Raw genomic sequence first — 26862 nt, forward strand, 5'->3', positions numbered from 1 at the left:
CATTCAGCCCATCGAGTCTGCACTGACAACAATCCCATCCAGGCCCTATCCCCATAACCCCAAGTATTTACCCTGCTGGTTCCCCTGACACTAAGTGGCAATTTAGCATGGCCAATCAACCTGACCCACACATCTTTGGACTGTGGGAGTAAACCGGAGCACCCGGAGGAAATCCACGCAGACACGGGCAGAACGTGCAAACTCCACACAGTGACCCAACCCGTGAATTAAACCTGGGTCCTGGCGCTGTGAGGCAGCAGTGCTAACCACTGTGCCAGCGTGCCACCCCATGAAAATCACCCATTGAACTTTGTTGTACAAAACCAAAACTGCCCTCAGTCTGACTCTGTTGTATGAGATTATCAATCATGTGGGAATGTTATTTTGACATTCACAACTGTGTGGTAACAGTTACTCACCCCTGTGCTTTCATTGACCACGTTTGAGCAGCCAGCCAAGCAAGGGCTGAAGTACGTGATCCCATCTGATCCACAGACAGGCTCGTACTCATGAATTCTGCATGCACAGTTAACATTGCAGCCACCTGTTAGATTTCTGTGTGCCATTGTAAGCGAAGGTCTGGAAGGAAAACAAAAGAGCTGTTACTGGCATCGTTCCTTCTACACAAAAAAACCCCATTGAGCTTGCTAATTCATTACGCATTCCAAATAGAATTACAGACATCAAGATTTATTTTTTGCTGACGATAGACAGGTTTATGCAGACATTAGTGACATCCGTGTGAATTTGCACCCAGGCCGTTAAATGGCAGCTAATTATTCTGGAAGTCATATAAAGAAAGGGCAAAGTAATATTAAGGTAAGTATATTTCGATCATATCTTAATCATTTTCACTTTTTCCTTTCCTATGTCAATTGGTGTAAGCTTTTTTTGCTCTTGTTTTTTCAGTGGAGATTGAGGATTGTATGAAGCAGTGTAGGCCATCTAGCTCCTCGAGCCTATTCCACCATTCAATGAGGTCATGGCTGATTTATAACCTAACTCCATACACCCACCTTCTAAACTTCAGGAAATGCAATCTCAGTTTTTTTATAATCGAGCCTTGTAATTTAACCCTTTGAATCCAGGAGCTGGATTTTTGACTTCCAAATAAAGACAGAAAAGTAAAAAAATAGGCTTTTTGGTTGCAAATGCCAATTTGTGGTGCCTTCCAGGTCCCATGTTATCTTTATGTGGCCTTTTCACAAGTCGGGAAGGCCTTAGGTGCGAATGCCCGCGTGCATTCTGAGACCTGGGTCACTATGGTGAGGACCATAGGAAATTTGAATTTCTATCCCCAAAAACAGCATATGTAACATCTCTATCAGGAAAGGAGATAGGCAGAAAGCAGGAAACTATAGGCCAGTTAACCTAACATCTGTCATCTTGAATTCATTATTAAGGACGTCATAGTAGGACATTTTTCTTTGCTCTTTTACAGGATGTGGGTTTTACTGGCTAGGCCAGCATTAATTACCCACTCCTAATTGCCCTCGAGAATGTGTTTGTGAGCCACGTTTTTGAACCACTGAAGTCCACGTGGTGTAGGTACACACAGCGCTGTTAGAAAGGGAGTTCCATGTTTTATATAGAACAGCGATATAGTTCCAAGTTGGGATAGTATGTGAAAATCATAATACAATCAGGCCGAGTCAACATGGTTTTGTGAAAGAGAAATCATGTTTGACTAATTTATTAGAATTCTTTGAGGAAGTAACAAGCAGGATGGATAATGGAGAACAAGTAGATGTGGTGCATTTGGATTTCCAAAAGGCATTCAATAAAGGAGCCACATAAAAGGTTACTACACAAGACAAGTGTTCAATGCATTAGGGATAACATATTAGCATGCATCAAGGATTGGTAAGTTAACAGGAAGCAGAAAATCAGGATAAATGGATCAATTTCAGGTCAGTAAATTGTAACTATCGGAGTGCTACAGGAATCACTACTGGACCTTCAACAAATTACTTTCTATATTAATGACTTGGATGGAGGGACCAACAATACAGTATATAAATTTGCTGATGACACAAAGATAGTTAAAAAAGGGAAGCAAGCTGTAAAGAAGACACAAAAGTCTGGACTCGTGGAGAGTCCATGTCATATCCAAAATCGGCATGGACCCTGGATCTGGAGGTCCCGCCTGCATTGCCAGCAGAATCAATTTTTGCAGGGATATATGGGGGACAGAGCATGACTCCCACATGTGGGAAACCAGAACTCAGCATTTAAACTCAATGCTGAATTGAAGTAGGCTCCTATTTCATTGCAGCAAGAACTTAACCCGCAATTTGGGAGTTGCGACTTTTTAGAGAAGACACAATTGCTCATGAAGGGTGGTTAATATTTGTACACCTGTCAAGCTGCCAAGTTACTTAAAGATCCAATCTTGGAAAAAAAGCCTGCCTGTATCTGTGAGTTGAAAGAAATCTGTTCCAGCTGTTTAAAAGCAGTTTGTTGACATAACCCTAAGTACTATCATTATAAATGCTTGACTGCTTTCCGCAACTTGTCATTAATATAGTGGAGGGTTGTATGTTCACAGTTTGATTGACAGGTCAAAGAGGTCATTAAAAGATTTTGTGGGATTAGGAATACAAATGTTTGTTTTAAAAGGGATGGAGTACTTGAGGCTTTTTAAATCTATTGGATGGCCTTTCATGAATGAGAGTTCTTTTTATATTGTGAAGTCTGTATAGATATACAGAACTTTATTTTATTTTAGCCTGGTTCCTGAGGTCTGCCCATGGTGGCTACTGAGTGAATTGGCATGGAGGAAATAAGAGCAAAGGGTGGTGATTGGCTGGTATTATTCCCAGCTCTGTGCACCTTCCTTGGGAGCAAAAGTCTATTGCAAAGAGATTTAGATCTGTTGAGTGAGTTGGAAATAAATTGGATAATGTAGTGTCATATAATGTGGGAAAATGTGGGTTGTCTACTTTGACAAGAAACACAAAAAAGTAGATTATTATTGAAAAGGAAAGCGATTTCAGAAATCCATGTTACAGAGGGATCTGGGTGTCCTAGTACATGAATCACAAAAGGCATACAGGTATAGCAAGTGTGTGGAAAGGCAAATGGAATGTTTCCCTTTATTGCAAGGGGAATGGAATATAAGGGTAGGGAGGTAGGGGTCTTAGCGAGATTGCGTCTAGAGCACTATGTATACTTTTGGCTCCCTTAATTAAGCAGGGAAATAATGGTATTGCAGGCAGTTCAGAGAAAGTTCACTTGGCTGATTCCTTGGATGAAATGTTTGACTTATGAGGAAAGGTTGAGCAGATTGGGTCCATATTCAGAATTTAGAAGGATGAGAGGTGGATGCTGAGAGGATATTTCTCCTTGTGGGTAATCTAAAACATGAGGACACAGTTTAAAAATAAGGTGGAGATGAGGAGGAACCTTTATTCTCAGAGGTCCATTGGACTTTAAAATTCTCTTCCCCAGAAGGCAGTGTAAGTTGGGTCATTGAATATATTCAAGGCTGAGTTAGATTGCGCAAAAAGCTTTTTCTCATGTCACCATTGGATCTTTAACCAAACACCTGAAGTCGGTGTCCTCTGCTTCATGACATTTTAATGATCAATGTATCTGGACCCCAGATCTATTTTGGACCTCCACTGTTTCTACATTTACACCATTTTGAAAGTACTCTTTCATCTCCTTATTATGTCCAAAGTGGATGACCTCGCATTTGCCTTCACTGAAATCCATTTGCCATAGTTTATTCTGTTCATTTAATCTATCAACATTTCTTCATAATTTTACGCCCCATCTACACAGCTTAACAGTGTTGCCAATATCTGCGTCATCAGCAATTCTGGATACGTGGCTCTCTATCCCATCATCAAAGTAATTAATAAATATGGTGAATAGTTGAGGATCCAACACAGAACCTTGTGAGACACCTTTGGTCACATCCCCCAATTAAAGTACCTGTCCATTATCCCATCTCTCTCTCGCCAAGTAGCCAATTAAAGACAAGTTGTCTTTGATACCACGAACTTCAACTTTGACTCGCAGTCTCTTATTCTTTATTTATTTTTTCACGGAATATGGACATTGCTGGTTAGGCTAGGCTGGCATTTATTGTCCTTGCGAATGTGGTGTAGACACATCCACAGTGCTGTTAGGAAGTGAGTTCCTGGAGTTTGATCCAGCGGCAGAGGAACATATGGGGGATTATATCAAATGCCTTCTGGAAGTCTGTATGAATAACATTCATAGAATAACCCTGTCCACTATTTGAATCACCACATCAAACAATTTAATGAGTTTTGTCAGGCATGATCTATCCTTTCCAAATCCATTCTGGCATTCTCTGATAAGCTGAATATTTTCAAGATGCTCAGTCACGCTATCCTTAATTCTCGACTCTGGTCATTTCCAAACAATAGATGTGAGGTTAACCAGTCTATAATTCCCTGCTTTCCCATTCTTATCTGTCTTAAATAATGGAGTGAAATTCATAATCTTCCGATCTAAGGGAAAGTTTCTGGAATTGAGAGACTTTGCAAGATCATAATTGGAGCATCTGCAATGTTATCGCCTACTTTCATTAAAATTAAAAATTAAGATTAAAGCCACCCGGTCTGCGGAATTGGCACTCTTTCGTCTCATGAAGCTGGATATACCCACTCTTCAAAGAACCCTGTTAATTTGATTTGATTTATTATTGTCACATGTGTTAGCATACAGTGAAAAGTATTGTTTTTTGCATGCTATACAGACAGAGCATACCGTTCATAGAGAAGGAAACGAGAGTGCACAGAATGGTGTGTTACAATCATAGCTAGGGTGTAGGGCAAAAATGAACCTAATGCAAGGTCAGTCCATGCAAAAAGCTGACGGCAGCAGGGAAGAAGCTGTCCTTGAGTTGGTTGGTATGTGACCTCAGACTTTTGTATCTTTTTCCTGATGGAAGGTGAAAGATAGAATGTCCACGGTGCATGGGGTCTTAATTATGCTGGTTAATTTGCTGAGGCAGTGGAAAGTGCAGACAGAGTCAATGGATGGGAGGCTGGTTTGAGTGATGGATTGGGCTACATTCACAACCTTTTGTAGTTTCTTGCAGTCTTGGGCAGAGCAGGAGCCATACCAAGCTGTGATACAACCGGAAAGAGTGCCCAATCCATCACGCAATCCAGCCTCCCATCCATTGACTCCATCTACATTTCCCACTGCCTCGGAAAAGCAGCCAGCATTATCAAGGACCCCACGCACCCCAGACATTCTCTCTTCCACCTTGTTCCATTGGGGAAATGATACAAAAGTCTGAGATCGTGAACCAACCAACTCAAGAACAGTTTCTTCCCTGCTGCCGTCAGACTTTTGAATGGACCTACCTTATATTAAGTTGATCTTTCTCTACACCCTAGCTGTGCCTGTAACATTATATTCTGCACCCTCTCCTTCCCCTCTTCCTGTATGTACTCTATGAACAGTATGCTTTGTCTGTATAGTGTGTAAGAAATAATACTTTGCACTGTATGTTAATATATGTGACAATAATAAATTAAATTAAAGCTGAGCTGTTTATTTACTTCATAATTAGGAGCAAAATTTGGCTTATTTTTGCCAATATTTATGAATGGATTAATCAGTAAGTGGATTCAGCTATTTTTTCTTTAATAGGAATCAAGTGCAGGGAATTGGAGCGGAGGCAGAAGATCAGCCATGATCTTACTGAATAGTGGAGAAAGCTTGAGGGGCTGAATTGTTTACTCCCATTCCTCTGTCTGTTCCAAGAGGATCGTCATTCAGAACAGACAGCCTCATTGTTTTAATAAGGACTCAACATTTGCCAGAATTTGAAGACTGTCATCAGCTGATGCCACTTTGCAGAATAATTTGTGTGATGATCACGTTTAATCCTTACGACAATGTAAAACAAGCACAGAATAAATTCAGTACAGTCCTGCCAATTCTCTATATTACACCACACACAATCTGTTGTTACATTGGAATCTACTGTTACAGATGTGAAAACACTTTACACATTTCATGCCACATAACCAATATTATGTGGCCTGTTTTGTCACAGAGAGGATGGAATTAGTCTTTTCTGATAATGAATCGGCAGCTCGTTGTACACCATAGCTGATTTTCTTTTTGTTTGAAGTCAATGCAGTGTGAAATGGCCTGTCAATTTGCTATCATTGATTTTGCACTGCCACTGAAGACCAATTTCACCCTCACAGGCAATACTTTACATTCACTGAACAGAAGGGCAAAATGTTAAGAGAGATCATTCTTACCCTGTGGTATATGGTATATTGATGCCACCAAGGTTAATGGTTTCACAGCCAACAATGAAGAGTGTAGAGAAGCATAACAAAGAAACCCCACTACAGATCATAGCGAGCTTAGCCGATTCCCCAGCACCAAGCTTGAGTTTTTTGATAATGTAGCCCCCTAGGATAATACCAACACCAGCACTGGGGACAATGATCACACCTGGAATTAAATCAGAGAATGAGTTTACAAGCAGAAAACCGCCCTCCAATGAGCATCTCCAACATTGTACTCAGGAGTGATTTGTGTTTACTAGTGCCATAGTTCACTACATTTCATCCCCCAAGACTGCTTAACTGCTGGAACATAAGGGTCATAGATGGATGCGATTATCCCCAATACTTTGTTGATAGTTGTCAAATATGCTATCAAAAGAAATTAATTTCTTTCACAAGAAATTGGTATAGCAAAGATCCCAGAACAAATATGAAGGCATTGTGCTGGTTGCTCAATAATTGCTCACTGTTTCATGTTAGCACTCATGGTTAGCATTGCTGCCACACAGCGCCAGCGACCTGAGTTTGATTCTCGGCTTGGGTCACTGGCTGTGTGAAGTTTGCACATTCTCCCCATATCTCCGTGGGTTTCCTCCGGGTGTTCCGGTTTCCTCCCACAGTCCAAAGATGTGCGGGTTAGGTGGATTGGCCATGCTAAATTGACCCTGAATGTCAGGGGGACTAGCTAGGGTAAATCCATGGAGTTATGGGGATAGGGCTTGGTGGGATTGTGGTCAGTGTAGACTCGATGGGCTGAATGGCCTCCTGCACTATAGGATTCTATGATTCTATGTCGATCTAATTCCATGCACTATCCAATTCAAAATTCCCACCTTCTTAATTGTTCCAATATGTGAAACATATAGATCTGTTTTCAAAGATTTACCATGTCTTTAATTTACTGCCTTTCCATTTTTGAATGAATTTCCGTCACCTTTTTATTCACCCAGTTCTCAAGTTGTGGTTAAAGAATTTCTCAGAAAGCCATTTTGAAAATTTGAGTGGTATTAGCTATCTGCTAAAGTTACTATGCCTAAAAAACTGAAATACAATCTGTTTCTACATGCACTCTTTGGGTCAGATGGAGATCCAGTTTCAATTTATATTGGAATATTTTAATGATTAAAATGGCAAAGATGCTTCACAGAAAAGTCAAAGGAAAACAGTGGAAGGAAGAATTTGGGAACCATGAGTCAGCTAGATTAAAGGGTCGGCAGGAATTGCTGGTATAATGGCAGGAATGATTCAGTGGAGGCACACCATTAAAAAGGCTCAAGTTTCCAGAACGCTGACTTTGCCAATTAAAGTCAATGGCCGAAATTCTCCCGTCCTGCCCACCCTGGGAATCATAGCGGATGAGACAGGAATATCAGTGGACCATTCAAAGGTCCATTGAGCTTGGGCGGGAATTTCTGGTCTTGGGGTATGCACGGTCGGAGAATTGCTCCCAACTCATTTTGATTATTCAAAAAAATCCGAATGCTATGACATATAGTTCTGATCACCAAGTTTGTTAAGAAATATTAATGCTGGCAAGAGGAGATCAGTAGGACGAGGAAACAAAAAGGAGGGCGAATACTTCTTTTAAAAAAAAGGTGATTAATGTTAAATAAATGGGGAAAAGTCCAAAATTTGAAAATAAAAATTAAATATTGAGGAACTAATTTAGCTAGAAATTCTGTAGCTCATAGGGAGGGCACCCAGTCATCAGTGACCAGAATATATAACTATAATTTGACAAGACTTGCATTTCTATAGTGCCTTTCACAAACTCTCAGCATCTTTAAAGTGCAAAAGGAAGCTATTCAGCCCATCGAGTGCACTGGCTCTCAGAAAGAGCATAATTCCACTCCCCTGCCTGCTCCCTGTAATCTTGCACATTCTTTCTTTTCAGGTAGCAATCCAATTCCCTTCTGAATACCTTGATCAAAAGTGCCTCCACCATCCTCCCGGGAAATTCATTCCGGAATCCAACCACCCTCTGGGTGAAAAGTTTTCTTACATCACTTTTACTCCTTTTGTCATCTGTGCCCTCTAGTTCTTGGTGCTCTCTCGAGTGGGAACAGTTTCTCACTATTTACCCTCTCCATACCCTCTGGACCTTGAATACATCTATCAAGTTGCCTCTCAGCCTTCTTTTCTCCAAGGAAAACAGTCCTAATCTCTCCCATCTATCGTCATAGCTACAGTTCTTTATCCTTGGAATAATTCTTGTGAATCTCCTCTGTACTCCCTCCAATGCCTTCACGCCATCACACCCAAAATTGGACACAGTACTGCAGATGAGGCCTAACTAGTGTTTATACAAGTTCAACATGACCTCCTTACTCTTGTACTCAATGCCGCTATTAATAAAACCTAAGATACTATATACTTTATTAACTGCAGTCTGCCATCTTCAATGCTTTCTGTACATATACACCAAGGTCCCCTCAGTTCCTGCACCTTCTTTAGAGTTTCACTCTTTATGTTATACCATCTCTCCAAAATCTTCCTGCCAAAATGAATCAGGACTTTCCAAACTGTTTTATAGCCACTTCTGATAAGGGCCAATTACAACTGACAGTGTTACATGATAACACAAGAACTAGGAGCAGGAGAAGGCAATTAACCCCCTCGAGCCTGCTCCCCCGTTCAATATGATCATGGCTGATCTTGTCACAGCCTCAACTCCACTTTCCTGTCCGTTCTCCATAACCCTTCAACCCATTACTAATTAAAAATCTCTCTATCTCCTCCTTAAATTTACTCAATGTTATGGCATCCACTGCACTCTGGGGTGGTGAATTCCACAGAATCATGACCCTTTGAGAGAAGTAGTTTCTCCTCATCTCTGTTTTAAATCTGCCATCCCTTATCCTAAAAGTTCTAGATTTCCCCATAAGAGGAAGATCTACATTGTCAATACCTTTTATCATCTATATACTTCAATTAGAACTCCTCTCATTCTTTAAACTCTAGCGGGTATAGGCCTAAACTGCTCAATCTCTCTTTATATCTCACTGGAATCAAACTAGTGAACCTCCTCTGAACTGCCTGTTACACCACTGATTAGCTCATTAAGGGAAACCTTGCTTCATATCCCATGATATTTAAACTCTGGCTTCTTGTTCAGTTAGTTACATCCAGCTCACGCAGCAAAGGGACACCAGGTAAAGGGTTCCTTCACACACAACTCATGTGAGTGTGGTGACAGGCTGGATCAAAGGGAAATAACAAAGAGCTCATGAAATGGTCTGTGAATTAGACTGTTTCACTCCCGTGTGAAAGACCGCTGATTATAGGAAATTTGTAGAGTTAAAGAGAAAAGCCATGTTGAAAATTATTGTAGAGCTGTAATTTACTGGTAATACTATCTAAAACATGCTCATCAGGCAGGCCAAACAAAGACATTAAGCTGAATCACAGATCACACTTACATCAGGCATACTGAGATTCATTGTTAAACCTTGGTTCCACTATAAACTAATGCTGAGTTTAAATTATTGATGCTGTCCCAATTGGTCTTCATGTTATCAACATTCTTTTCATCTGGAGATGGATGTGTTGCATCCACTGAGTTTGCATTGGTTTATTCTGAGTCCTGGGAAATGCACAAGGGGAATTTTAACTGGAAGAATGGGTGGGTTTGGATCAGGTGGTAGGTGAAACTCAGACAAAGCTTTCTCCTGACCCAAACCTGCCTCTGTAGAACCATAGAAATGTTACGGCACAGAAAGAGGCCATTCAGCCCATCGTGTTTGCGCCATCCAAAAACATCCTCCCTGAACCTCCACTCCTAATCCCTTCTGAAGATGATATTTGAGGAAATCCTGGCCTCATGTAGAAACATGGCTGTCTCCTGTACACCTCCACTACCACATCTGTCACCACTGGAGCTCTCTCCTTCTTTCCTATTGCACCATCTATGCAGACCCGACTTGTACCTAGCAGCAGATCCCTTCCGTTAAGTGCAGATCTCCTTTAAGGGCAGCAGACTGTCTTTAAAGGCAGTAGACTGTCTTTAGGAGGAGTGGACAGTCTTTAAGAGGACTGTCTGTATGAATGCTGCTTGACCACCTCCTCACTGCTCCAGTAATCTGCAGCATGGGTCTTGCTCAAATCAAGGGTGCAGTCAGGTCAATGAGACAACATGAGACTTGTGTGGACAGGGAGTGAACCCTGACACCTGTAGCCAAAAAATGTCACGACCAAGTTTTGGTCCATAATTGCTAAACCAGAATATTTACATACGAGTGAGAGAGTTACGGAATGCTTCAGTCATCAATAAGAAGTGCTTTCCCATTTATTTTTTGTGCTGGTAATTGGCCCCAATTGAATTTTCCTCTCCCCTTTTATTTCTTCTGATACCCTTGGCAACAACCCCCAGCAACTGTTATGACAGTTGAGCTCTGCTGTGTAACATCATATCAGGTGATGAGAAAATGGAATCCATTCTATCTGGCATGATTCACGATCTACAGCTATGAACGTGGCAGTGGCATGAACTGGAACTTTGGTATAGCACCTGTCAAATATATTCCACTCCATGGTGTCCATGGCCAACAAAATTATTATTCTTATTAAACATTCGTGCTGGATCAAGTATCAAGTGCTCTCTACAGATCTAAAAAGAATAATTCTGCTTTGGGATCTGAGTCCACTTTCAATCTGGCATCAACAACAACAACTTGCATTTTTCATCTCAGTGCACTTCACAGGAATAAATTCAGACAGAACTGGGCACAGAACTAAAGAAGGAGCCTAAAAGCTTGGTCAAACAGGTATGTTTTAATAAGGTGGAGAGACAGAGGGTGGGATTTTCCAGCCCCGCACACCTCAAGACTGAGGTCAATGGACCTTTGCATGGTCTGTGTCCCGCCTGCTACGATTCCCGTGACAGGCAGACAGGAAAATTCCATCCAGAGGGCTTGCTGCTTCTTCAAAAGCTGGTGAAGTGGGATTAAGATCTGTCGTAATAATTCACCATTCCGAGGAATGATTTTAACTCTGACACATTTTTGGGCTGTGGTACTTCCTTTATGGCTTTAACTTTATCCTCAGAAGGATGTAAGCCTTTCACGTCTACCCTGAAACCCAAGTATATTATTTCATCCACCTGTAAAATGCATTTTTCTAATTTCAAACGGATTCTCGCTTCTTTAAATATTCTTATAACCTCCTCTAAGTTTGACCTGCATTCCTCAGATGAGTCTTCCATAATTACAATGTCATCCAGGTAGACCATGTGCAAGGAATGCCCTTTCCAATGTATGCTGGAAAATGGCACAGGCTGATGAGACTCCAAAGGGTAAACGTGTGTACTTTGTGGGTGTTGACAGTAACTAATCGCTTAGAATCTTCATCCAACTCCAGCCTCTGGTGGCCGTGCCTGAGATCTAACTTGGTGTACCTGCAAATTGGTGTAGAGGTCGGAATGGGGTATTTATCCTCAATTTACAGTTAATTTATAATCCCCACAGATTCTTACAGAAAACTGAACAGATTTTATGACATAAAAGTCTTCCAATCTTCCTACCTCTACCTTACGATGGATTGCATAAGGTACTGGGTGAGCTCAAAAGTAGTTAGGTGTTGCCTCGGGATTCAAATAAATTTTGGCTTTAGCCCTTTTTATTCATCCCAGTTCCTTCTGGAAAATGTCAAAAGTATCTGTACGGTAGCTCTTGAAAACCTCCATCCCAAATATTCAATATCTCCAGCCAGTCTAATTTTATGTCTTTCAATCAGTCTCGACCCATGAGACAAGATCTGTGACCCTCAATCACTAGAACAGGCAATTGTGCTGTTTGGCTTCTGCAGGTTACTGTAACTGACCCTACTGTTGTCAACGCCGTACCTGTATACGTGGATAAAATACCTTCTGAATTACTCAACTTCAAGGGTTGCAAACCTTTTCAGAAGTGTTGGAATGCTTATTCCCCTATGCCTGTGGCCGTGGCTTCTGTGGCAACCTCCATTTTAAGAGATCTGCTGTTTACCATCAAGGCTATTTCTATAGGAGGCACATTATTTAGTTGGACCTGGCTTAATGTATACGATTTGGATCCCTTGCTGGGCTCCTCAGTTTAATGGAATTGAACTAACCATCGTTGATTTTACTTTGTACGTTCTGTCCTGCCTGCTTCATTCTGAACCATGCTTGAAAATGACCTTTCCTTTTACAATGGAAACATACATAATTTCTGCAGGAGAAAGTTTCTTGGGAGTACTCTCCCACACCTCGAAAACAGGCTTCCATTTCCGATGCTGTACTACCGCTCTTGGGCTCTGCTCAGGCTGTTCCTCACAGCAGCCATTTCCAGCTGCAAACCGTTCACCTCACTGAGCATGCCTTATAGCTCATTCAAGTCCTGCTCAGCGCATTCAGCCACCTGGGCCATCTCCACAGCTTTTTCTAAAGAGATTTTAGTCTCAGCCGGCAGCCTTTTCTGTATTGTGATGCTGTTGATCCTGCAGACCAAACGGCCTTTTGACATCTCCGCTAAAGCAGGGCCAACCTGCAGTGCTCTGCTAACCCTCTCAATCCGGCCACAAAACTGGAGGTGTTCTTCCCTGGATCCCAGACTGCAGAATTAAATTTATACCTCAACATGATGATTGAAGGTCAGGGGTTACAATGATCTTTGACCATTTCGACTATCTGGTCAAAAGGTATTTCTGGAGCATCAGGCGATGTTAGACTTCTCACTAGGCTGTAAGTTTATGGGCCACCGACAGAGTAGTATCGCCTTTCATTTTTCCTCTGCGGTGATCTCATTAGCGACAAAGAAATAACGCAGCCTTTCGATATATTGTTCCAGTTTTCCACTTCTTGGTCAAATGGCTCAATTTTTCTGATCAAAGGCATTTTTATGGCATATGTACTTGTATCTTTGTAGCTTCAATGCTCACTGTCCTTCCCCTTTAACTGCGCATTGTGATCTCCTGATGACTAACAAGGTTTTTTCTTGTCGCCAGTGTAGTAAAGTCGAAGGCGACTCATTGTGGCTTCAAGTAATAATTTATTGGCAACAATGTATGTATATATGCAAGATAAGGGTCTGACAGAACTGCAAAACACATCTACTCCCTTCTCCTCCCTGGCGCCAACTGAGGTTCCTCCTCATTGCAGATCACACACTCTTGCTCCCGATTTGTTTGCTTCCCGCGCGGCCTCTCCATTGTGTCTTGCCTGATCACGTGGCCCTCAAAGGATCACCCCTTATAGGGGCCATGTTATCACAATATTAAACTAAAAAAATTCCTAAAAAAGACAGAGATGAGATTGTTGTTCTTTACCAAATCAGAGTTATCTTCACAAGTCATCCATTTATGACAGTCAACAGAATACATAAACCTCATACCAATAGCCTGCAAAAAGATGATGAGCAAATTATTTTGGGACTATATATTATTGTGTTAAGGCACCTGATTAATGTATGGCAAAACACAATACGCCAGTGTAAATACACTGGTCATTTCAAACAGTGAATGATTTGTATGGTTTATGCATTCACATGTAATGATTTCATCCATGCAAACTTCAACTAAAATTAATTTGAGCTGTAAGTATTTAGCAGGACTCAGACTTTTCAAAAATGCATTGAATATTGTCACAATAATGGCGGAGCAGACCCATTGGGCCGAATGGACTAATTCTGCTCCTATGTCTTATAGCCTTATGTTGGGTGACCAAATGAATTTGTAATTGAAATTTCAGTGGCTAAGGCCTTAGTTGACCTTACAGCATTGGGCAAAGGTATTAGGCAAGGGTAATCAATGGGATCATAAGAAAAATGTAAAATCATGGAAAAATTAGCAACTGCCCTTGTTGTCTTTTGGAATTACCTTGTTGAGTTTCCACATTTAGCATCTGTTGGCATATCAACAAACATTTCAGGTGACATAACCTTTCTAGCTTGGTCAAGAGGTAAACGCACCTTAGTATTAAATTGAAGGAATTGATTACGGCTCGTCTGTATCTGGCCTCAATGGCCCTGTACTGATGAAGTGGCGGGGGTGGTTGCCAGGAGAATCAGCTGAAGTTCTTGCTCCTGATTGCTATCAAGTGACTCCAATGGAAAAGTGCATCTTTGTGGATGTTGAGTACAGACCAATGGACAGGTTTATGCTCAGATATGAGGTTTGCATTGGTCAAATAGTTGACTGCTATTCACAGTCTCGGTATGTTTATCCAGGAGGAGCTACCAATCAGCTGGCTCCCATGGAATTACAATCCGTCAATGTAGACGAAAACTAGACATGGGAATATCCAATCATTTCCAGCGCAACCTTTGGTTATACTCCTTGTGAAAATCTTTCATTTTGACGTGAACAGTTCAGTAAGTTAGAAGATGTACATCATATCTGTTAGTATGGAAAAATCTGATCAGAGCACATTTAGCATTTAACCTAAGTATTTGGTCTAATGTTCTAATATTTCCAATATTTTGGGGTGAATTTTCATTTATTCTGCCTCAATACAGCGCATAAAGGAAAGTTTATCGGTGGGGGGAGCAAGCACCCATAAAGCTTTACTTTCTGTCTATTTATGTCAATGGATGGGAAACTTATGGGCATGCAAACCTCCATGTCTGATTGACTACAGGGACTGGACAATCTGATCTATTTGGTCAAATGTGAGGAATTAGTCCATAATTCAGTCATTTTGACCTGGTCCATGGACTGGCAAAATCCATATTTCTGTTTCTAAAAGTAACTTTGCAACCCAAAAGGTTAATGTACACATCTTACCAGTGTAAATGCTTGCATTAGATGCTGGGATGCCAAACTGAGATTCAATGAACTTGGGAATGAAGGTAATAAAAGCGGTGACGATGGCACTTTCTGCTGTGTATGACAAACTCACAAACAGGAATGTCATGTTGCTCAAGATCCTGACAGCAGCTTTGGGAATGTCTATAAAAATGACAAGAGAAACACTTTCACCATGAATGAAACACAATGGAGAGAAGCACCTACTGACACCGAGAAACTTAACAGCTAATGTAATGCAGTCCATTCACACATTGTATATGACAATGTCTGTAATTCTTCTTAAAACAGATGGAAAATGAAGAAGGCAATGTATGCATAGTTCGCAGAACAGGTGGAAGAAACACTTGTACTTTACCATACAGTTCAACGGAATTCCTTTCTAAAAGATATCTCATTCAAACCAACTAAACCAATCAAAATAGAGAAAATACACAGGAACACAGCAAATAAATTTAATTCACAGATGGGCTCAGCATGTAAGCAATCTCAAGCTTGTTATGCTGAATCTCCACACTTTCTAAGTAATGGACACATTTTCATTAATATGGATAGCAACAAACATAACCAGTCATGTTTACAGCTTAAAATAGGTTTTAAAATAGAACCAAAAGCGAAGGAGACTTACCAAGATTCAATATGACATAGTATCTTGTGACGTATTGCATACCATTGTGCAACTGTCACCAGGTTTGTATCAATGCCATATAGTTGTGCATCAACTGTTATAAATGAACCATTTAGATCTGCAATTCTTTGATGACAGTTTGGTTGCTGTGGCAATTTTGAGTATGGATTTTAATAGAACATAAATAAATGAAAAGCAGTGTCTGGAGATCAAACATTCAATATATGTTTTTACCTCTATTTAACCAATTGAAATAGTTCCACAAAAAATATTTATGATGGGTTGAATTGAACAACTCACGGTGTAAATTAAAATGGTTTACCAGGAGGTTACCTGGTCTGGAGAGTTTTAGGTATGAGGAGAGGTTGGATAAACTCAAATTTTTTTCACTGGAAAGACGGAGGCTGAGGGGTGACCTATTCTACAAGATTATGAGAGGCAAAGATCGGCTGGATAGTCAGAGGCTTTTTCCCAGGGTGGAAAGGTCAACTATAAGAGGGCACAGGCTTAAGGTGAGAGGGGGTTGAGGGGAGATGTGTAGGGAAAGTTTTTCACAGAGAGGATGGTGGGTGCCTGGAACGCACTGCCAGTGGAGGTGGTGGAAGCAGGCACGCTAGCAACATTCAAGGTACATCTTGATAGACACATGAATAGGAGACAAACAGAGGGACAGAACTGCATATCGGTGTAGACTTGGTGGGCTGAAAACCTGTTTGTGTTCTTTACTGTTCTTTGTACTTAATGATCAGATCACTTTCTAATTTATATAGGGTTCAATGTTTTCGGCAAATAGTGAACCAGCAATGGAATATACACCACTGGAGCATTATTGACAGTAAAAATCTAATTTCTGGCATAGCTGACTTGGTTTCCTTTGAATTTGAAACACCTTCGCAATGAAATTGAGAAAGAAATAATCCACCTTTATAGGTAACATTCAATACTCCTTGAATAAAAATATTCCCTTCATATCATGAGTTCAAAAGCAATCTAACAAACTGAAGTGAAAAGCAATATCTGCCCTTTTAAGAGATTTTTTACCTTCATTACAGTTCCCTCCTTGTGCTGTATACTTTATCATCCAAGTGACTCTCTGACCATTTCCTCGAAGGAGACTCAGTCACACGAGGAGAAGTGAATAACTCAGAATTCTACTCACCCTGTTATTAATCCCATCAGGGATAAACAATTGAATTTTGTTCTCCAAAAGAACAACTTGTTTACTGGACCATTAGCCTCAGTAAGCCAGGGGCTGATGTTAAACTGTCAGAAGCATGAAACACTGCCCTAACGCACCGTTCACATTGGTGTATTTACTCTGTAAGAAGTCTAACAACACCAAGTTAAAGTCCAACAGGTTCATTTGGTAGCAAAAGCCACCAGCTTTCAGAGCGCTGCTCCTTCGTCAGGTAAGTGGGAGTTCTGTTCACAAACAGGGCATATAAAGACACTAACTCAATTTACAAAATAATGGTTGGAATGCGAGTCTTTACAGGTAATCAAGTCTTAAAGGTACAGACAATGTGAGTGGAGAGAGGGTTAAGCACGGGTTAAAGAGATGTGTATTGTCTCCAGCCAGGACAGTTGGTGAGATTTTGCAAGCCCAGGCAAGCCGTAGGGGTTACAGATAGTGTGACATGAACCCAAGATCCCGGTTGAGGCCATCCTCATGTGTGCGGAACTTGGCTATCAGTCTCTGCTCAGTGACTCTGCGTTGTCGTGTGTCGTGAAGGCCGCCTTGGAGAACGCTTACCCGAAGATCAGAGGCCGAATGCCCATGGCCGCTGAAGTGTTTCCCAACAGGAAGAGAACACTTTTGCCTGGTGATTGTCGAGTGGTGTTCATTCATCCGTTGTCATAGCGTCTGCATGGTCTCCCCAATGTACCATGCCTCGGGACATCCCTTCCTGCAGCGTATCAGGTAGACAACGTTGGCCGAGTTGCAAGAGTATGTACCGTGTACCTGGTGGATGGTGTTCTCACGTGAGATGATGGCACCCGTGTCAATGATCCAGCATGTCTTGCAGAGGTTGCTGTGGCAGGGTTGTGTGGTGTTGTGGTCACTGTTCTCCTGAAGGCTGGGTAGTTTGCTGCGGACAATGGTCTGTTTGAGGTTGTGCGGTTGTTTGAAGGCAAGAAGTAGGGTGTGGAGATGGCCTTGGCAAGATGTTCATCTTCATCAATGACATGTTGAAGGCCATCCTCAAGTGTGCGGAACTTGGCTATCAGTCTCTGCTCAGCGACTCTGCATCGCTGAGCAGAGACTGATGGCCAAGTTCCGCACACATGAGGTCGGCCTCAACCGAGATCTTGGGTTCATGTCACACTATCTGTAATCCCCATGACTTGCCTGGGCTTGCAAAATCTCACTAACTGTCCTGGCTGGAAACAATACACATCTCTTTAACCTGTGCTTAACCCTCTCTCCACTCACATTGTCTGTACCTTTAAGACTTGATTACCTGTAAAGACTCGCATTCCAACCATTATTTTGTAAATTGAGTTTGTGTCTTTTTATGCCCTGTTTGTGAGCAGAATTCCCACTTCCCTGATGAAAGAGCAGTGCTCCGAAAGCTAGTGGCTTTTGCTACCAAATAAACCTGTTGGACTTTAACCTGGTGTTGTGAGACTTCTTACTGTGTTTACCCCAGTCCGACGCCGGCATCTCCACATCATGACTACCATCGTATTTACTCTGCCAGACTTTCTGGCTTCTGAGTTGATAGACAGGAAACTTCATTAATATTGAGCAAGTGGGAGGCTGATTTCAAATTAACTTACTGCATGGCTTTCCCAGGGAGGCAGGCGGGAGCTGCTGGATCGACAAAGTTAGTACTTTTTCCAGTACTCCTTGTCATCCAGGAGAAGTAAGAGTGCTCCCCACAGGCCACTCGAGAGAGCCTTCAGCCTGTCCATTGCCGCCACTATGAGATTTCCCTCCTGACAACCAGTCAGGCTGTGGATCTGGCTGGCTACTGAGTGGCAAATGCTTTCAAAGAAAGGTTAATAAGGCCATGCTATTTGATTCAGCAGGACTACTGTGTCCTCAGCCTTACCGAGTTCTGCTGTTTTAAGCTTCCATGGCATGCTCAATAACTCCCCACAAATACAGTGGTCATTATATTATGCCTCAGTTATTACGTCCCTTGTGACTACAGGGGCTGCTGTCCCTTGCCCGAGCATCCACCCATCCCCATGGCCCCTTTTTCCCTCAATGCCAAACTGTGGCACTTCCATGCCCATTGACCCACTGTACACTGTATAATGAGGCTTAGGTAAGAACCCAAAAACCCATCCATCTGCTGAGCCCAAGAGAAAACATTGGTTGATTGATAGCTCTGGCTCTTTGCTGTCAATTGGACAATGTTTATTTACACAAGATTAAGAGGTTTCAGCTGCTTGCATTTCAACTATGGAATTTTCAAAGGGTTCAAGTGATTGACTTTTGTGGCCCTGTTGTAAAAATGAGTTTAACATAGTGGAAAATGATGAATGAGCGTCTTTTTTAAAGCTTACTTTCCACATCCTATTGTTACTGTAAGGTCCTTTGGCTCTATACTGTGTATAGTGGGTGAATGAGTATGGAAGTGTCACATTGCCATAGGTAACATGATGGTGGTGTTGACTGAGAGACACAGTTTGACATAGGATGCCCACAGGGATTGCTTAAGGAGCATTTATCGGGATGGGGGCATGAAGAGCTGTAGGGGTTATTTGCGAGTGATACCTTGGAATGGGAGGTATGAAGTGGCTTAATAGATGGGTGGGGTGTCATAAAGTGGCATGGATGGGACATAGGGTATGTGAGTGAGGGTGAGGCTGTGTGAGGGCCTTTCTGTTTTTATTTCAACTGGGACAAACAACAACCCACCTCAGCACCCAGCAGCCCCTGTAGCTGCCTCCAACCTTCTTCCTGGGACAGCTGGCCTGACTCCGGTCTGCACCTGCCCTCTCCAAAACCCATCCTTGTGGACACTTTCTCCTGAGGCAAGTGGGCCATGCCAGGAATTTTCCCAATTTCTGCTACCTGCCTTGAGGTTGAAAATCCAAGCCAACATATGTTATGTTGAATTCTCTTTACTTTAATCAATAACGTTGCGGGGTACAGACTCAACCTATTATCCAGCTGGAATATCAAAAACAGCCTACTAATCAATTCAGTGTTTTTGGTGACAGGTTTCTACAAAGCCTTATTTGCAAGTTATTATTAACTCACGTTTCATATTAGGAGGCAGCTCACAAGCCTCTTGGCTTGTCTTCATTTCAGATTCATGAGGAACAGAAAATGTGGGCCTGAATTTTACGCTCCCCCCACCCTCCGGCAGATTCTGAGGCCAGTGGGGAGGGAGGGGAGGATGAAATTGCATAAAGGGGATTCCCTCCATGTTGCCACCCACCCTGACTGGGTAGCAATATTGCACGGAGGCAGGCGGGGCCTTGGAGGGGGAGCCTGCCCTTGCTCCAATTAAGGTCCTTAAGTTGCCACTTAATGGTTGGTTAAAGGCCTTTTCCCATCCATCCTTAATTTTTGACTTGTGAAATGCTTGGACAGAGAGCAGGAGATGGTTAAATGGCAGAAACAATATTAGCAAGAGAAGGAACAATGAAAGAAATCAGAGAAATAAAAAATATATGAGATACATAGCGTGAGTTACTGATTAACAGGTATAAACCGCGCCAGGGACCCGGGTTCGATCCAGCCTCGGGTGACTTTTTATTGTGGAGTTTGCGCATTCTCCCCACGTCTGCGTGGGTTTCCTCCGGGTGCTCTGGTTTCCTCCCACAGTCCAAAAGATGTGTGGGTTAGGTTGATTGGCCATGCTAAATTGTCCCCTAGTGTCAGGGAGACTAGCAGGGTAAGTACGTGGGGTGACAGAGATAGGGCTTGGGTGAGATCATTGTCAGTGCAGGCTCAATGGGCTGAATGGCCTTCTTCTGCACTGTAGGAATTCTATGATTCTATGGTAAACAGAAAAGAAGGAATGAAAAAGCAGGAAAGTGAAGCAGGCTCCAGTGGGCTGGGAGCAGTGTGGAACAAAATTGGAGATCAACACCAAGGGTGCAGGGCATTTGTCTGTAGTTTTCTGAAGGGGATTTTCCAGCCCAAGTAACAACCTGCTTTCTATCCCAACAGCAGCCCCTCTCTCCTCACCTTGGAAATGCCTGCAATCCCATCTCACTTTGCCAGCACCTAATGGCAGAGAATAAAGTGCACGTACGTTTTGAAGCTGTTAAAAGCAAAGTGAAGACTCGGGGTGTAGAAAGATGAAAGACAAATGTGTTCAGTGGATAATTTACATAATTCACATTAGGTTTCCCCAGTGTACAGAACACCATATTGTGAGTTGCAAATGCAGCAAGATTAGTTGAGGAAGTATTTGTAAATGTTGTTACAAAGAGGAGCGTTTGGAGTCCTGCACAGCTGTGTGGGAGGAGGTAAATGGGCACATTATCTCCTGTGCTTGTGTGGGAATGCATCAGGGAAGGCAGCAGATGGCAGGGCTGATTGAAGAGTGAACCAGGACACAGGGGAGAGAACGGTCCCTTCAGAAAACTTGGAAGGGAGGAGTAGATATGTGGTGAAAATGGCAGAAAATGATTTATAAGCAAGGACTTTTGATGAAAAATTATTAAAGTTTAAAAAGTTATTAAATATTAACTTGGCGCAATAGTTAAACAAAATCAAAATAGCATCAGAGAAGGAAGTGAAAGCTAATCAATTTGCTTCCTGCAGTTATAAACATTGGAACTGTTACTGACCTAATCTCCTCTGGAGACCTTCCCTCCAAAGCCTCCAGCACATGGTTCCCTCACCCTAAACACACCACTTCTACCTCCACAAAATCTACAAACAACACTGGTAGACACATCGGTTCAGCCTGCTCCTGCCCCATTCAGCTGATTTCTTCCTATCCCCACTGTTTTTTTCTCTTGTCTAGTTTGTTTTCCACTCTTATCCTGATTGGAATAATTTCATTTCGTAGCTTCCAATTTCCATCCTTCTCTCACCTCCCAGCTCTGACTCTTCCCACTGACACTTTTGATATCAATCAATCTTCTCTTCTTCTTAGCCAGTCCCTCGGGACCAAGTTTGGCCTGCTTCCACTCCAGTTGGTGAGTTACATACAAACATAGGAACAAGAAGCAGGAGTTGGCCATTCAGCCCCTCGAGCTGCTCCGCCATGGCTGATCTGACAATACAAATCTGCATGCCACCTACCTTCAATAACCTTTTACCCCCTTGCTTGCCAAGAACATATTCACCACTGTCTTAAAAATATCAAAGACTTTGTTTCCACTGCCTTTTCAGAAAGAGAGTTCCAAAGACTCGTGACCCTCTGAGAAGTTCTGAAAAGTTTGGTAAGTCCAAAGCACGATCTGTAGACGCTGTCACATGAAGAAGCCTCACAGCACCAGGTTAAAGTCCAACAGGTTTATTTGGTATCACGAGCTTTCGGAGCGCTGCCCCTTCATCAGGTGAGTGACTCACCTGATGAAGGAGCAGTGCTCCAAAAGCTCGTGATACCAAATAAACCTGTTGGACTTTAACCTGGTGCTGTGAGGCTTCTTACTGTGCCTGCCCCAGTCCAACGCCGGCATCTCCACATCATGGCTGTCATATGAGGGGTAGGTGATGCTCGACGGGTCGGGAGGAGTGTTTGGAGGTTTGTGCACTCCCTCCAATGCCCCAACTTTACCTCTGTGCTCCTGACTAAGTATCTCAATGTGTTTGGTGTCTCCCTGAATGAACCTTCTCCGCTTGGTCATAAGACAGGGACTCCCATGAGTTAGCAGGGATGTTTGATTTCCTCAGGAATGTATACAGGACATCACTACGGCATTCTCACTGACCACCTGGGACTTTCCTGTCGCACCCCAGTTCCGAGGAAAACAATTGCTTCGGGAGTCTGATGTAAGGTAGACAAACAACTTGTTCTGGCCAGAAGAGCTGGTTTGAGTGATCTTAAAGGCTCGATGCTGAACAATTGGTTTGGGAGAGAAGGCTGCAATTAGACCTTTCTTCTCAGTGGATATGGGGGATTTTGTGAAGGCACTGCTGATGGTACCACTCCAGTGCTTTGATGTGCCTGCTGTAGGTTGTCCAAATCTCTTAAGCAAATATGAGCATGGGATTCACGTTTGCTCAGTAAACCCCCCCAAGACCTTAATCTTGGGTTTCACATCCTAATCCTCAAATACTCTTTTCCTCAGTAGGCCAAGTATTCATTATAAGCCCACCGAGTTCCACAGCTACCTTAACTACATTTCCTCATGTCCAGCTATGTGTAAATACTCCACTCCAGCCCCCCTAGGTTCTGTTCTGACAATGCAACTTTCTAAATTGTCTTCCTTCTTCCTCAATCAAGGATTCCCCCGCAACCTCGATTGACAGGACCCTTGACCATCTCCACATGATACCATGCATCTCAGCTCTCATCCCCTTCTCCTCCCTCCTAGAACAATGATAAGGAAACTGGTCATCACCTTCCACACCATCAGCCTCCATATTCACAGTTCATCCTCTTCCATTTCCTCATCAACATGATGCCACCACCAAACTCACGTTCCCCTCCCCTGACCTTTCAGCCTTCCAAAGAGACCATCCATTCCAAGACACCCTGGTTGATTCCTCAATAACACCAAACACTCCCTGCCTTTCTCACGGCACCTTTCCATGCAGGCACAGGTGAGGCAACACCTGCCCCTTTACTTCCTCTCAAGGCCCCAACCACTCCTTCCAGCTTAAAAAAAATTAGTTGTGTTTCTTGGATTTACTACACCACACTCAAGATGCGGTCTCCTCTACATTGGGGAGACGAAGTGCAGACTGGATAACCATTTTGCAGAAAAGCCCAGTTCAGTCTGTGAACATAACTTCTGGTCACCATCATTTTCATTCCCCACCTTGCTTTCATGCTAATTTCTCTCTATTCAGCCTCCTACATTGTTCCAATGAAGCTCAGGGTAAGCACAAGGAGCAGCAAATTATCCTTCAATTAAATACTTTACAGGCTTTCAGTCTCAACATTGAGTTCAACAATTTCAGATTGTGACCTCTAAACTTTTTTCCATTATTCTTTCCTCATTTTGATTATTTTTTCGCTGTGTTTTTCTCTGCTGCAACACTAGGGGGAGCACTTCCTGCACATGCTCAGTTGCATTCTCTGTCAGTTGGCAACATTACAAATAAACTCGAGACAGACTAACAATAAAGTTCAAGTTACCTATTTTAGCTCTGTGCAGTCTTTAATCAATTGCACATTCTTGAATCTAGCATATCAATCATTTAGCAACTGTTCTCTCTGTAAAATGTGCTTCTGAGAATTCAGTAAATGATGAAGATATACATTCAGGATATTTCATTAAATGAAGTTCCCAACTTTCTATGTGGATAATTGATTGTAATGTGTAGTTTAAGGTCACTATCTGGTTTAAAAAAATAAAACAGTACTTTGATCAAAATATTAAAGAACTGATTAGGCAGTAAGAGTCCCATTATCTATCAACTGAGCAACCCAGCGGGCTTTGTAAAACATTCCCTGTCCAAAGCCACAACACACTGGATCTAGACTAAGGAGGCAGCAATCATATAAAGTCTCATTGATTCTGCGATCCCATCACAGATTGGGAAATGGGGTGAATCATTGCCTGCAAATTAAGATTTTTGATGTGCTACAGACCTACACCGAAATGCTACAGTGGAATCCCCATTACAATGCCAATTGGTGATGTTACTGGCAGCATACACACATGCAAGTATTGGATTTTAACACTGGAATGTCCATGGGCAATGGTTTATATTGTAGTTTCCAATACACTGTGAGGCTACATAGCCTTTGATAGATCCAAACTCCTACCATAAATAGAAAGGCATCAGGAGCAATGGCATGTCGGCTGCAGTATGGGTGAAGGGCTCATGTACAACTGTTCCTGATGCCCTTTCAGTTGGTGTAAGCAGTTAATGGTTTTTGTGTGTGCAGGTTTTAGAAGGCACCTGTTTATGATTCTGCCATTCATATCTCCTTTTGACACCTCTTTAGTTTCTCAGTTGTCCCATTATCATTTCCATTTGCTTTGCACCATCAACCCTTTTGTCATTTAATCTTCCACCCTTATCACAGACCTTCCCTTTTATCTTTTTCTACCTTCCCCCTTTCACTTGCTTGAAACCAGTTACATCTCTAACTTTTCCCAGTTCTGATGAAAGGTCACCAACCTAAAACATTTCCAGAATTTTCTGTTTTTATTTCAGATTTCCAGTATCTGCAGTATTTTGCTCAAGTTTCAGTGTCTCTGCAGTGACACTTGTTGGCCAAAATGTAGAACTGGAGCATCAGATTAACAGGAAAATCTCAGGAAAAATGGTGGGACTATTTGATCTTGTGTCACATATATGGATTGTGGTAGCTAATTTCTGCAGAAACTGAGCAGCTTACACACTGCAGATTTCTGCTAGAAATACACTGTTTGAAGCCAAAAAGAAGCATAGGTTCCAGCTGACAAACACCAAGGCCTAAAAATGCCATTGTGCTGTGTTCATTTTACAGGCAAGAAGCAGGTGCTAATAGGTTCATTATCATAGAATTGCTGCAGTGTAGAAGGAGGCCTTTCGGCCCATTGAGTCTGCTCCGACTCTCTGACAGAGCAGCCCACCCAGGCTCTATCCCCATAACTCCACGTATTTGCACAGAACCTGGGTCCCTATCGCTGGGAGGTAGCAGTGCTAACCACCATGCCACCCTTGGTGTGTGGTGTGTGCATGCTCATTCTGCAACAAACATCCATCTATCTATATTTGGTAGGACGTCCTTAACAAAAAGCCTGTCTGAAACTGCAGTAGACCCATTGCTTATGCAAATCAGGGGTCTTATTCCGTCCCTTTGCCAAACTGCAGCACTACTGAATGCATCATGTTCTCAGCTTTATTCAATGTACAACAGCTAAAATAGTAGAACTTAAAGGAAATAATCACAAAAAAGTAGGAAGAGCACCTCCTGGTTCCTCACCAAAACTGCAGGCCTCAGTCGATAGTGAGGTTGCATTTAGGTTGTCTTCTCACACTCTCAATTAATGCTGACACTGTCTCCCCATTTGGAAAGATAGACAAGAGGAATGCAGATATCACACGCAGGATTTTCAAAAAGCCTTCAACAGGTTACTGCACTTTAAGCTGAAGAAGAAGATCGGGACATGTGGGGTTGAGGGAAAATAACAGAATGGGTTGAAAATGTGAAATTGAAAGCAGAACGTAGGGGTGAGAGGTAGTTACTCAGATTGGAGAAAGCAATGTTCTAGGAGAATCAGTGCTGGGGCCACTGTTATTCATAATTTACATCAACGTTTTGGATTTCGCTGATGATACTAAACTGGGAATGTTGCTAACACTGAAGAATGCAACATAACATGTCTGCGTGGACTCAGCACATTCTCCCCGTGTCTGCGTGGGTTTCCTCTGAGTGCTCTGGTTTCCTCCCACACTCCAAAAATGTGCAGATTAGGTGGATTGGCCATGGTAAATTTCCCCTTGGTGTCAGGGGGATTAGCAGGCTAAATATGTAGGGTCATGGGGATAGGGATTGGGTGGGATTGTTGTCAGTGCAGGCTCAATGGACCAAATGGCCTCCTTTTGCACTGTAGGGAGTCTATGATTCTATGAATAAATCAGATGTACTTACAGAAATAGACCTTTTGGTACAACCAGTCCATTACGGTGTTTATGCTCCACTGAAATCTCCTTCCAGCTTTCCTCATGTAAATCTACCATCATAATCCTCTGCTCCCTCGTAAGCTTGTCTTACTTTCCCTTAAATGCATCTAGCTTCAAACATGCCCAGTGATAGTGAGTTCCTCATCCTTGTTCATCGACAGTAAGAATATTTCAGTTGCAAGCAATAAAAAAACTAACTTCACAAAGTAAATAAAGGAACTTCATTACACAACACTCAGGCCACACCCTGGGCCACACAAGCTCCCCACAATCCTCATCTGCTTTCTAATAATACTGGGTCAGCTGGTCAGCTCACCACCACATCATTTTGCCATTGCTTACATTGTCTACCTGGTCAGCTGACCATCACAGCATGTTACCATTGGTTACATCATAACAATCCTCACCACTGGTATTCCCTCGTGGATTGCTTGGTGATTATCTTATATTTGTGGCCCTTCGTGATGCTCTTTCCA

At 42.3% G+C, this 26862-nt stretch overlaps 1 protein-coding gene across 1 annotated transcript in view; it reads right to left on the bottom strand.

Annotated features, from left to right (window-relative positions):
• slco5a1 (solute carrier organic anion transporter family member 5A1) overlaps positions 1-26862 on the bottom strand; it is a 162734-nt gene that overhangs the window by 20681 nt on the left and 115191 nt on the right. Inside the window, exons 4-6 of the mRNA XM_078216292.1 lie at positions 15030-15194; positions 6261-6459; positions 420-579 (exon numbers count right to left, since the gene is read on the bottom strand). Coding sequence (XP_078072418.1) covers positions 420-579; positions 6261-6459; positions 15030-15194 — 524 coding nt within the window. The remainder of the gene's footprint in view (positions 1-419; positions 580-6260; positions 6460-15029; positions 15195-26862) is intronic.

This window comes from Mustelus asterias, chromosome 7 (assembly GCF_964213995.1).
Source record: "Mustelus asterias chromosome 7, sMusAst1.hap1.1, whole genome shotgun sequence".
Lineage (NCBI taxonomy): Eukaryota > Metazoa > Chordata > Chondrichthyes > Carcharhiniformes > Triakidae > Mustelus > Mustelus asterias.